General features: G+C 34.5%; 1 protein-coding gene across 2 annotated transcripts in view; it reads left to right on the top strand.

Moving 5' to 3' along the window:
• Positions 1 to 3,297: 3,297 nt before the first annotated feature.
• Positions 3,298 to 12,391, top strand: part of LOC132160283 (SLAM family member 9-like) — a 29,486-nt gene continuing 20,392 nt past the window's right edge. The window contains exons 1-6 of one of the 2 annotated variants that reach the window (XM_059570030.1): positions 3,298 to 3,493; positions 4,698 to 5,027; positions 5,811 to 6,116; positions 6,203 to 6,379; positions 6,483 to 6,550; positions 8,267 to 8,399. In XM_059570030.1, coding sequence (XP_059426013.1) covers positions 3,442 to 3,493; positions 4,698 to 5,027; positions 5,811 to 6,116; positions 6,203 to 6,379; positions 6,483 to 6,550; positions 8,267 to 8,320 — 987 coding nt within the window. In that variant the 5' untranslated portion in view covers positions 3,298 to 3,441 and the 3' untranslated portion in view covers positions 8,321 to 8,399. Of the gene's footprint in view, positions 3,494 to 4,697; positions 5,028 to 5,810; positions 6,117 to 6,202; positions 6,380 to 6,482; positions 6,551 to 8,266; positions 8,400 to 12,391 lie in introns of those variants that run through there. The other variant, XM_059570031.1, reaches the window with a different exon arrangement.

Consider the following 12,391-nt stretch of genomic DNA (forward strand, 5'->3'; position numbering starts at 1 on the left):
CAGTATATTAAAAGAAAGACATTCATTTAACACTAACAACCAATTTCTGCCAATTTTAAGAAAACTGTTTTAAATGGGCTAGTTGTCTTTTTAAAAGTTGTAACGCGATATAGTCACAATAAAAACAGAAACTTCTGTCCTACATTTATATTGTTATCATATTTCATACATTTACAGCGTGAAACGAAAGACAATAATCCCGGAAGAGAAACCAAAGGTGTTAAAGGAAGAAACATAAATATTAACGTTACCTTCCGCGATCCACAACATAAAAAACAATGAGATGTTTTTCATATTGCTGTAGATTTCAGTACAAACAGGAGTTTCCGACAAAATGAAGACTATCAGTGAATATTGTCTTCTTCTCCGGTGTGTTTGTATGTGCCAGTCAACGAATCAATGACTGACTAAGAATAAGACTGAAAAAGCAAAGATATATCGACTGAGAACCTACTGATTAATTGTCTTGATTATATCTGAGTTTAAAGAGTCTTTATCTTCTATTACTGTTAAAGTAAAGAAGCGCCACGAGCGCCTGATACACCCACGCTTTCTTTTGATATGCTCTTCTTCTTCTTCTTTTCGTTTTATGGCAGATTGCAACAATGACTATAAAGGTGCATACCGCCACCTACTGTATAGGAGTATGTAACATGAGAAAATATTATCATGACTATATCATCAATAAAAAAAAAATAAAAAAAATAAAAAAAAATTAATATACAACCTAAATCCTATTATATATTCCTATATTTTTCAAATATTGTACAACTGCTTTCTGTGCATCCTTTACCCCATCTCCTGTTGTGCCTAACAAACCTTCACTATTCCACTTTCTTCCTACCTGACTTATCTTTTGATTTAGTCTCATCCTCTCATCCCTATATTTCTTACAATGCAATAATACGTGTTCAACATCTTCCTTGGACCTACATTCTATACATTCATCAGATTGGCTTTTACCCATTAAAAACAATGTTTTATTTAATCCTGTGTGATCAAACCTTAGCCTGGTTAAAACACTCTCCTCTCTTCTGTTACTTCTATTCACCCCCTGTGCATTAATAGATTTTTGCAATCTGTAATATTTCCTTCCACTTTTATCCACATCCCACCTGTCCTGTCATTTTTTCATCATTTCTATTTTTATTTTTGCCTTAGCCTCTCCTTTTCCAAGGGGTATATTTATTTTATCATTTGTCCTGGTTGATTTTTTTGCTATTTTATCTGCTCCCTCATTCCCTTTTATTTCTATATGAGCAGGTTTTTGATATGCTCTTCTTCTTCTTCTTGATTTATTGGCGGTTGGCAGACCAGCTTTCGGCGCATTACCGCCACCAACTGAACTGGAGTGTCGCCAGGAAATGAAGAAAAAAAAGAAAGAAAATAAACCCCCATATTCTTAAATCAATTGCTGTTTCTTTAAAACTCTCAATATTGCATATTACATGGGAATTCTTCCACTTTAGCCATAATATTTTCTAAACATATTGTATTATGCTCCATTTCCTTCATCCTATCCTTTAACTCTTGTCTTTTTTTATTATATGCTACGCAATTTATAAGAACATGTTCAACAGTTTCTGGTTCATTACACTTATTGCACTTCCCTGTAGGATGTTTATTGATTTTATGTAAACTATAATTGAACCCTGTATGTCCTAGGCGAAGTCTAAAAATTATTGATGATTCTTTCCTTCTAAATATTGAATCCCCTTCATCTCTCTTTCCCAACGTTTCTGCCAGATGTCATGTGTCGCCTTACTTTCTGATTTACTCATAACAATGGCAATCTCTACATTTCTGCTTTTAAGTGTGTTTTGAGTATCTTCCACCTCAACAAAATGCCTATATAATTTATTAACAACCTCAGAGCTCACAACAGGTCTATAAAGGTTTATCAGTTATTGCTAAAAATCTATTTCCTTATGGAGTCCGAGTGTTGTGCTCTTTTCTTTGAAATGGTTTCTTATTCATAGACTCTGTTTGCATATTCATAGACTATATTCGCATATGATAAAAAAAGGTCTTTGAGCATTTTTACAGAATATGAATTCTTTAACTGTTGAATGTGGTGCACTGTTCGCTCAAATACAAACAAACAAACAAACAAATACAAACCATTTACACCGCCAGCAACACGCACTGACAAAGTGACATGATCTCATTGATTTCAGTAGACAGTTGTGGATTTCTGATAACACGAGCGACACTGACCTTTGACCAACAGGATGTAGCTGTGTACAGCGACGTGATAAAGTTCAGACAGCCTATGTTTGTTTTTATGTAAATAAGAGTTTGCAATTGAGAGTTTAATTTACAAACATCTACTGAAATTGAGGAAGCAAAAAGAGGTAGTAGCCTATAGCGTGTCTTAAAAATGCTAAAGAGGTATTATTAAACTAAGAAATTACTGAGAAGTAATGCTATTTTGCATGATAGTCAGTCACCCAATAGACAAACACATACAAAATATAGATTTTCAATGTGTTTTTATTATTATTATTTGGTTGTTTCTGCTTTGGCTGCAGTTACTTCCACCGAGTGTTTCCTGTATTTGCAACTCAGTGGTCAGGAGGAATCTTACACCATTGCTCTTTGTAATAATATTATTTTACATGCACAGCCTCAGATGGTGTATTCTCTTATTTTTAATGTAAAAGTTAAATTGCACATGTGCTTCATTTGTCCTTGGAATATATCCTAGTCAAACCAAAATGTATTCAGACACCTTCAACATTTTTCACATTATCACAGTTTATTCGCTATAGTTTCGAAAATGGTAATAAATTATGACAAGTATTCAGAGTTAAACTGTCAGGACAAAATCATCTTGATTGTGTCAGATTACTTTCATAGAAAAGTATGTCATGAAACAGTGTCAAATAAAACTTTTGGTCCCTAATTTGTATCAGCTTTACTGGTCGTCCACTGTATGAAGAATTTTTGGGTATATTATGTCAAAATATACTTTATTTTGCTGTCCTCACTTGCATAAATGAACTATAGATTCCTGCACCCACTACTGTAGTAAAAAAAAAAAGGAAAAAATGATATCTGGGGTCTGAATAATTCTGAGTTTGATTTGAGCGTGCAGATTAGATTAAATTTTGTTACAGTTAAATTTAGCTAGAAGTAAATAAGGTTCTCTTTCAGAGTTCCCTTTCTTTCTTTGAAATTGCTTTGCAGTCTTTTTTTTTAAACAGACAAATAAGCTATACTTGTTTCTAGACTAGAAATTAAATTAGTCATTGCAAGAGTGAGACAGGTCATTATCATTAATGTGATGGCATGTAGTGCTACAAAAGCAGGCTGTGGTTTAGGAAAAAGAAAAAAGCAGCTGACAACAGACACGTACTAACACAAACAGGAACAGTTTTCAGCTCAAGTAATTACAGAGATCTCTGTAGGACTTTAATACATTTCTCCTTTTCTGAGCCGATGGAGAAAATGTTTTGCTTCTTTGTTTTTTGCTGCTTTTGGCATCTGGTTGGTAAGTCTGAAACAGTTTTGTTATGATTGTACCAGAATCATAATCACACTAGCATTTCTCTCTGAGATACTACTGCATTTGGTCTCACATTCAGGGTGTTTTCTACTGACATCTTAAATGATGAAATCATTATCTAGTGTTTTAAACATCCGCTGGCTTTTTCTGTCTGATGGCACAAGTGGGAAAGGTCATAAATCTTATTTAAATATGTAAAATAAAGCAACTTACTTTCCTATGTTCTGAAAGCTGACGGTACAGATAATTCAGTTTTACTGATTTATGTCAGTCTGTGTGTTTGTAATGGGACTGTAATACAGTTCATTCAGATCATCTAGAGATTCTGTACTTTGTTTGCTACTGAAATTACTAATCATTATTAATACCAGTCTGAAAGAAGATCATATACTGTTGTGTTTTGATGAACACTGAAGGCGATTAGCTGTATTTGTATTATTTTAGCTCTGTTGTTTTGTACAAGTTCTGAACGTAACTTGTAGAGTGCAGTATATGGATTTTGTTGAACATGAAATAATCTTGCATTGATAAAATAAATGGGAGAAATAAAACAATGACAACAGCAGAAGAAAAAAACTGCCCCTTGTGAAAATAGAGCAATAGAAAGGTGAAATTGAGAGATGTGTTTCTCGTTCATAGATGTTTGGGGAACTAAATGGTGTTCACAAAGACTATAAAATCATGACTGATGATGAGGATCATGTATATATTTGCAATGCTTTACATAAAACTTCATATAAAGCATGTTGTTGTCACACTGGTCTAATGGTTAAATAAAAAATATTGTTTCTACTCGCCTAAAATCATCACCAGAGAGGCTGATGTCCAGTTAAATGTACTCAGAACAGATCAGTCTGTGTTTTTTTCTTGTAACGTCTGCTGCAGCTTTATTTCACTTCTGAGGTTTAAGTTCAACAAGAGCTGGAGGTAAAGGTCCTTCACACACAGTCTGACCTGAGCTCAACTAGATGAAAATCAGCTCAGATAGTCACTTTTCTGAAGAAAAACAAGAGTTCACTTTACCACAGTGTTCAGAGACTCAATTTCATCTCAAAGCCAAGAAGAAAGCATGTGATCATTTCAAACCTACAAGATTAAAGATAATCCACGATTAAACCACAGTCATTTATTTTAACTTTAACAAGAACTTTAATAAGTGACTGAAAAATAAACTCTGTCTGTTCTCCAGTGTTTGGTGTTGAAGATGAAGTGAAGTCAGTGACGGAGGGAGAATCAGTCGATCTACAGACTCATGTTACTGAACTACAGACACGTGATCTGATAACATGGACATTTGGACATTCAACAACTTGTATAGCTCTAATCAATAAAGAGGAGGGAACTGTCTCCACATATGATGATGTTCTTGATGGGAAATTCAGAAACAGACTGAAGCTGGATCATCAGACTGGATCTCTGACCATCACAAACACCAGAAACACAGACTCTGGACTTTATACAGTAAACATCAAAGGCACAAATACAACAACCACATACAGATTCAATCTTACTGTCTATGGTGAGTCACGATTACAGTTGTGCTTGTTCTGTCTACTATTTATTAGAAAAACTAATCTTAATATGGGCTTCTTACCAGTGGCTTAACTTTCATGATTTGGAGTTCATTTCTAAAATAGTTGATGGTCCTCTGTCACAATATACAAGAATGAATACAGATACATAAAAATATAACACTGTAATTACAAACTGGAGGTCTCTAAAGCATCTTTTCACAAAATATGAAAAGTTCATTGTGTTTATTGTCTGCCCTTATATACTACTATCATTCAGGGAATTTCACAAAATACCTAATTCTATTTACTTTTAATGAAAAGTGAAATTTGGGTTAATTATATTTGCATAGCATCTTTCACAAAACCCATTGTTTCACAGCAGCTTTACTGAAAGTCACATGAACGCGTACAAAGTGCTCTGTCTCATTCATTGTTTGAATATACTTCAGAGAAGTAAATATTAACATTTTAATGTTTAAATCTATTTCTTATGGCAACCAACCCAAATAACGGACACTCAACATAGTTCACTTTAATATATTTTAAAATAAGCAGGTTTTTTGTAAGTTTGCAGTGTTATTATGCAAATTATCATATAAAATGCATAACTTTAAGATTTAAAGAAGTCACAATTTATAGCAAGACATTAACTATAAATACAAAATATTTGAGCATGATAAAAGAAGAAGTGACCCTAGAGACAGATTACTGAACAATATATCAAGAAGCATTTCAAGAAGTCAGCAATGTCTTGTCAATTACTCCCTAAAAAATTCTCTTCATTTCAGCTCATCTGTCTGTTCCTGTCATCAGCAGTAACACTTCACAATGTTCTTCGTCATCATCATCATCTTCATCACAGCAGAATTGTTCATTGTTGTGTTCAGTGGTGAATGTGGGTCATGTGACTCTCTCCTGGTACAAAGGAAACAGTTTATTGTCCAGCATCAGTGTGTCTGATCTCAGCATCAGTCTCTCTCTACCTCTGGAGGTGGAATATCAGGAGAAAAACAGCTACAGCTGTGTGATCAACAATCCCATCAGAAACCAGACCACACATCTGGACATCAACAAACTCTGTCAACCATGTCCAGGTATATGAATGCTAAAAAAATCTTGTGACTGTAAAAGCTTCTTCTGAAATAGCATATATTTACTCACACTAATGACTCTTCTTTAGCCGTTCCGACACCAGGTCCACAGTCTACTTCAAACTCTTCTTCACATTCTCCAGACTCTCCATCTCAGATAGTGTTGATTTCTGCTGCTGTGGCAGCTGCTGCTGGATTTCTGTTGATTGTAGCTGCTGTCGCGATCTACTTGATCTACAGGAGACACAGAAAAACAGACCAAGAAGGTAAGAGTATCCTATTGCTGACAGATCTGTAAAAGTATTAAAATAATAATAAAACATTAATGTTGTTGATTTTGTGTTGATTAAATGATTGTTGTAGGAACAGGTCAGACTCGTAATGAAGAGATCACTTACGCTGATCCAACATTCTACAAACAAAAAGCACAGAAACCGGTAACATCACTTATAACTGTGTCATTAATGCTTCTTTTTTTTAATTAGATGTTGATGTCCCACAACCTTCCATCCCCTCTTCTTTCTGTTATAATAAAAACAATGACAATAATTCAAAATAATAATAATGATACATATGATAGCTATAATAATAATTATTTTTAGTTTAAATTACATGTACAAGACCATTTCGACAGCCCTGACTGTGACAGTGATACATAGTGTCAGTTAAGAGATTTTAATATATCGTTTATATTCACATATCACTGTAAATATATCCACTTAGCACAGTACAGCTTGAAGTTGCTGACATGCGAGAGTGACAAAAACACATGGTAGATAAAGAGCGGCATTAAAAGACACACACAAAGAGAAAGAAAAAGAAAAAAACTAAAAGAAGTCAATTCGGTAGGCTATTTGCACCTAAAGTGCATTCACATAGTTTTGGTCCTAATTTAATTCATGACAAGTATTCAGGTAAAAACAGTTGGGAGAAAATTAAATGTGTGTTCATTTATCTGATCCATGCATTAAGGTCTTAAAGTGACAGCAGCCCAGCATTCACTGCTCTTGACTGAATGATTCTAGTAGCTTTAATAAGCATTAATCTGTATTTTATACAGTGAAGACTATGCAGCATTTTAGATTATTTCTTCTTTATTTTGATATTATAACAACCTTATTTTCAGCAGAAAAAGTAAAATCACCAACCTTTAGCTTCAATAGATAATACGTTTTAAATTAGTTTTGAAAACAGTTATTTTATAAGAGAAATTACCAAAAATATACATGGTCAGGGTCAGATATAGATCTCTCAACTTCATAAAACAACTGCAAAAACACTTCTAATAATTAACATGGTATAGCTCAGTGTGTTAAACTGTCTCACCGGAAACTGAGGCCTTCAGAAAACCAATGTGACAGAAGAAAGTCACACATCCACAACAGGAACAGGGGTAAACATGTAATACAACTTGTAGAACCAACAAACACAGACTGGGGAGAGAATTGGGAGGAGCACAGTCAAATAGAATGACTACTTAGACAGGGGAGAACTGGGTCATGGAGCACATGGGGAGGGAAAACACAACAAAGACTAAAAAAACACTCTGTGAAAAACCAAAATCTCAAACTTGACTGGAGCATCAAAAAAAATGATGATGATTGAAGTCAAGTGCCGATTAAATATTGCCAATTCAATCATGTTAACAGTTTTTTGATCATAGTGAATAGTGAAGTGATAGTGAAGTGACATTCAGCCAAGTATGGTGACCCATACTCGGAATTTGTGCTCTGCATTTAACCCATCCGAAATGCACACACACAGAGCAGTGAACACACACACACACACTGTGAGCACACACCCGGAGCAGTGGGCAGCCATTTATGCTGCGGCGCCCGGGGAGCAGTTGGGGGTTCGATGCCTTGCTCAAGGGCACCTAAGTTGTGGTATTGAAGGTGGAGAGAGAACTGTACATGCACTCCCCCCACCCACAATTCCTGCCGGCCCGGGACTCGAACTCACAACCTTTCGATTGGGAGTCCGACTCTCTAACCATTAGGCCACGACTTCCCCAACAATACTGCCCAGCACAACTTTGCATCCTGAAGACTAGCACATCTTTGATTTGTTAGCAAACAATGCACTTTGGCAGCAGTTTTAAAAACTAATGAGCAGATCTGACATGTGTCTCATGATTTCTTCGTATCTTTCAGGTAGTCAAACAGGAGGATGAGGTGGTGTATGCAGGCATTGTCACAAAAAAATGATCAAATTCCTCATTAATGTTGCAGTCACAGTCAATACAGTTTCCATGTAAGCTAGAAAGACAACAGATTATAAACCTTTCTTTCTGTCAATTTATTTTTTTTCAATGCTTTTACATGCAGCAGTGTTACTTTGTTAGTCTTCAGCTGAAACTCATCTGAAATGTGTTATGCATGTTATATTTAGGGATATATTCAGTTACATATTTACTTACTCTTAAATTACATGTGATTGTATAATGTTTTTGATCTTGTTATTAGAAAACGCTTCCCCTCCAAAGACAAGATTTTATAGCTTTCCGTGTTTTCACTGTTATACGCTTGGGGACGCTATTACATACTTCTGAATGAGAGCAGAATCTTCTGATCAAAAACACAGGCGATGAAGACACACAAATAAGCATTCTAATATGTATGCATATGCATATGAAAAATAATACTATTATAAGTAATAAACAGCATATAAATAAAAACTGCCTAATCTTAACGAAATGTCAATCCAGGAAGGACGTGCGAGATTTGGGGGTGCTGATTGAAGCGTTCTTCTGCATCTATGCTTTGCTTATTCCACTGAATATAATCCACATACTGCAACTTTTAAAAAACACTCTGGCAGGGAAAGAGTTAATCACTTAATTTGGTCAATAATAGATGTCTCATGCTGAAAAAAGAAATGAAGCATGATTCAAATATGTCCTTGATCCTGATTGGTTGAGCCACATTCGAAGCTGTTGTAAATTATTCTACAAACATACAGTACACCTTTGTTTATGCCTGTGTGTTGTTCGGCAACCACCCCACTTCGTGCCTATTAACAACGCCCCTTAGCTGTTATAAATTCACTGTAATTCACTGCTTCTTGGGGTATATTGCTTTTATACATTCAATTATGTAAACATGAACTATTTACATTGGTAAATGAATGACGGTATAATGTTTGCACCCTTCATGCTTACTGCTTATGAGATTATGTAAATGCAAACTAAAAATACACAAACAAGAATAATATAGTCTGCAAAATGATGATTTTGTCACAAATATTATCAGCAGACAAATGATTTGGGTGTTTTTATTGCCGTGTGTAATGAATGTTTAATGAATGCATTCGACACTTAAGCAGCTGCAGTCACAAATCCTGCTTGGATTTCTCTGGCTTTGGAAAGAAAAGGGCTTTCATCTTCTGGTGGACAAACAACTTATGTATGCAAACCTATAACTGGACATTTGTGGTGAGTGTCAGCATGTGAATAGTGTGTGTGTGTGGGGGGGGGGGGGGGGGGGGGGGTGAACAGCATACCTTTGAATGCACTTACACAATTTAACTTCCTTGTTTGTAATCTGAAATGAACTACTGCATCTATAAATGCAGATGCTTCAAAAAAACAATTGTCAAAACAAGCTGTTTCATTAGATAAAATATGAAAATAGCCCTATGTAGGCCTAAGTGAAATATCAAGAATGATATCTCTCTCTCTAAAAAGACCAGTGGTGTTAGTCTCAGTAGTTATTTTCAAACTGGCTACATTCTTTTTTCTTTTTTTTTCTGAAGACCTTTTTACCTGTCAACATCAAGGACAAAAACAAAATAGTTTTAAGTACAAATGTAACACCTGACTCACTAAAAGTTGTAAAACTTTATGGTACTGTATGCTATAAAAGTTTTTTTTCCACCACTATAAAACAAGTTGCACTCAACCACATGTTATCCATCAGTCCATCAGACACATGTTATTTTAACCTTATATATAAAAAAAGATTATTGAATCACCATAAATAGAAAGAAGTGGTTTTTTTTTGTCTGCAAAAATGTTAGAATTACATCATCTTTGCTAACAAGCACTTCCTGATTTTATTGAGTTAGATATGTTTTGATGTGAACATCAGATGTGAACATTTTAATCCAAATTCATTGACCATACACCTAAACCTAACCCTAACCATGAATAAATCTCTAAAATCAGAGAAAATGATCGATGAAAGACATTGATGTACTAGCACCAAACACTGATTGTAAACCTAAACTTCACCAAAACTATAAACTGGTTGTTCGAATCTGATTGGTTAATCACAATGTTGTTCCAGGGTCAACAAAGATGTTGATCCAGGAATGTTGCACTTGGTAAAATCAGGTCCTGCTTGCTAACAAGGCCATGCTAAACCAGCTAAAACCTGATATAATATCATGGGTTACACTGTTAGATTAGCACTCTCTAGTGTTCACAACAAGAATACTACTCTACAGAAGCAGGAGCATCAGAACTTTCCAGAAAGAGCTGAAGACAAAGCAGTTGAAAGTTAATGGTTTAATCAAAAACATATCCAATTAATTGAATTCATAAAAACGTAATTTATTATTTTTATATATAAAATAATAGGGCCCTATGAAATGTTCTTTTTCTTTTATGTAATTTTAAATTTTTTATTCTGTGTTGTGTATTTAAAAAAATAAAATTCTGGTAATCAAATGAAGGCAAAACATTAATATTTTATTAAACAAACCCTTTAATTTTTGTGCATTCAAAGTGCTGCACAAAAGAAGTGTTACTCTGTTATTCACACGTTATTCTTTGTTCGTTATGAGAGGATTTGTGAGCATGCATTCGCCAATATGCTATTATTCTGCATTTTGTACATGCCAGAAAATCCCTTGCTCACAAAAATTTCAATGCAAATTCTGCATCACCATGCCATGAAGACTAAAATTTACACATATGACTGATGTCTGTTCTAAAAAAGGTTTGGTAAATACAGGAAACACAGGAAACTTAGCTCATTTAATGCAATTAATTTGTTTAAAAGTGAATGTTTATATAAAAGGAAAAACAATGAATAATGATTATCTTAGAACGATTTGCCAAATCTTCAGTGTTCCTTTAACCATTGGTTTTTGGAGATCACAATCTCAAGATGTCAACTGGAAAGAGACCTTTAAGATCTCCATACAGTTTGTGAGCAGTGTCAAATGTATTTTGTAAGTGGAATGCATGTAAACGCTTATTCAATGTTTATAAGGAAATGTCGTTTTTTTTTTTTTAGAAGTAGCATGTGTACAGTACATGGTCTAATAATTGGTCTTCAGTGTTACTCTTTGAGTAAAAAGCCTATGGATCTCTTTCTCTCTCACACACAAACACACACACTCATATAATGTAGCATGCCACTACGTGTCCCATAAAGGTGATGCCTGTTTGAAGAAAGCCAATTGATGTTTGAGGCATATTGAAACAGCTCTACCTGAATACTTTTCATGCTTTTATGTTGGACTAATTTCAGTTTTATCCAAAGGTATTTCTAAATTATGTTTAAGGGCTTTTCCACATCCTCTTTACCCTCCACACCAACATGAGCAGGCACCCATAAAAATACTGCTAAAAGTCTCAACTGGCAAAGTCTCTACATATTTTGTAAAATTTCTATTCATAGGCTATATCTAGTTTTGAATCTGATAATGGCAGTGACTGCAACATCAAGCTTATTTTATGCCACTTGGCGGAGATCTTTGAAAATCCTCTTGGGCATGCAAGCGAAGCTATCACTTTAAATGAAGAAACATTAAATTCTACAAAACTGTTCACTAAGCTTACGATTAAATTTCATATTTGAAATCACCAATGAAATCTGACAACAACTGTGTCATAAATGTAGTTCAGTGCTATGGACTGAATTAAGCTACTCGATCATAACACACATTGTTGACAAAAAAAAAAAAAGATTGGATGAACATAAAAAAAAATCTATTGTCAAAACAACTGAATGGCATTTTCCTCATAAGAGTGGCAAAAACATCAATTCAGTCATCAATTTTTGTGAAATTTGGTTGAACTCATTATTCTGTCTTTAAGATAGAACTATAGTTTTCACAGTTGGAACATCACCTGTTATAATTTTCAAGGACGTATTTGTGGGGACATTATGACATTATGTTCCTACCAATATCCAGTGGCAACTAAATGTCACTAATAGTGTTTTCATCACCTGTACAACGCTACTTTGAACCATTTATCCAAGAGTTAATTATTAAAAAGGAAAATTATCCCATTCTTTCTCGTCGCCATCAAAGTTTTCTTAGTCCTC

Source organism: Carassius carassius, chromosome 16, assembly GCF_963082965.1.
Source record: "Carassius carassius chromosome 16, fCarCar2.1, whole genome shotgun sequence".
Lineage (NCBI taxonomy): Eukaryota > Metazoa > Chordata > Actinopteri > Cypriniformes > Cyprinidae > Carassius > Carassius carassius.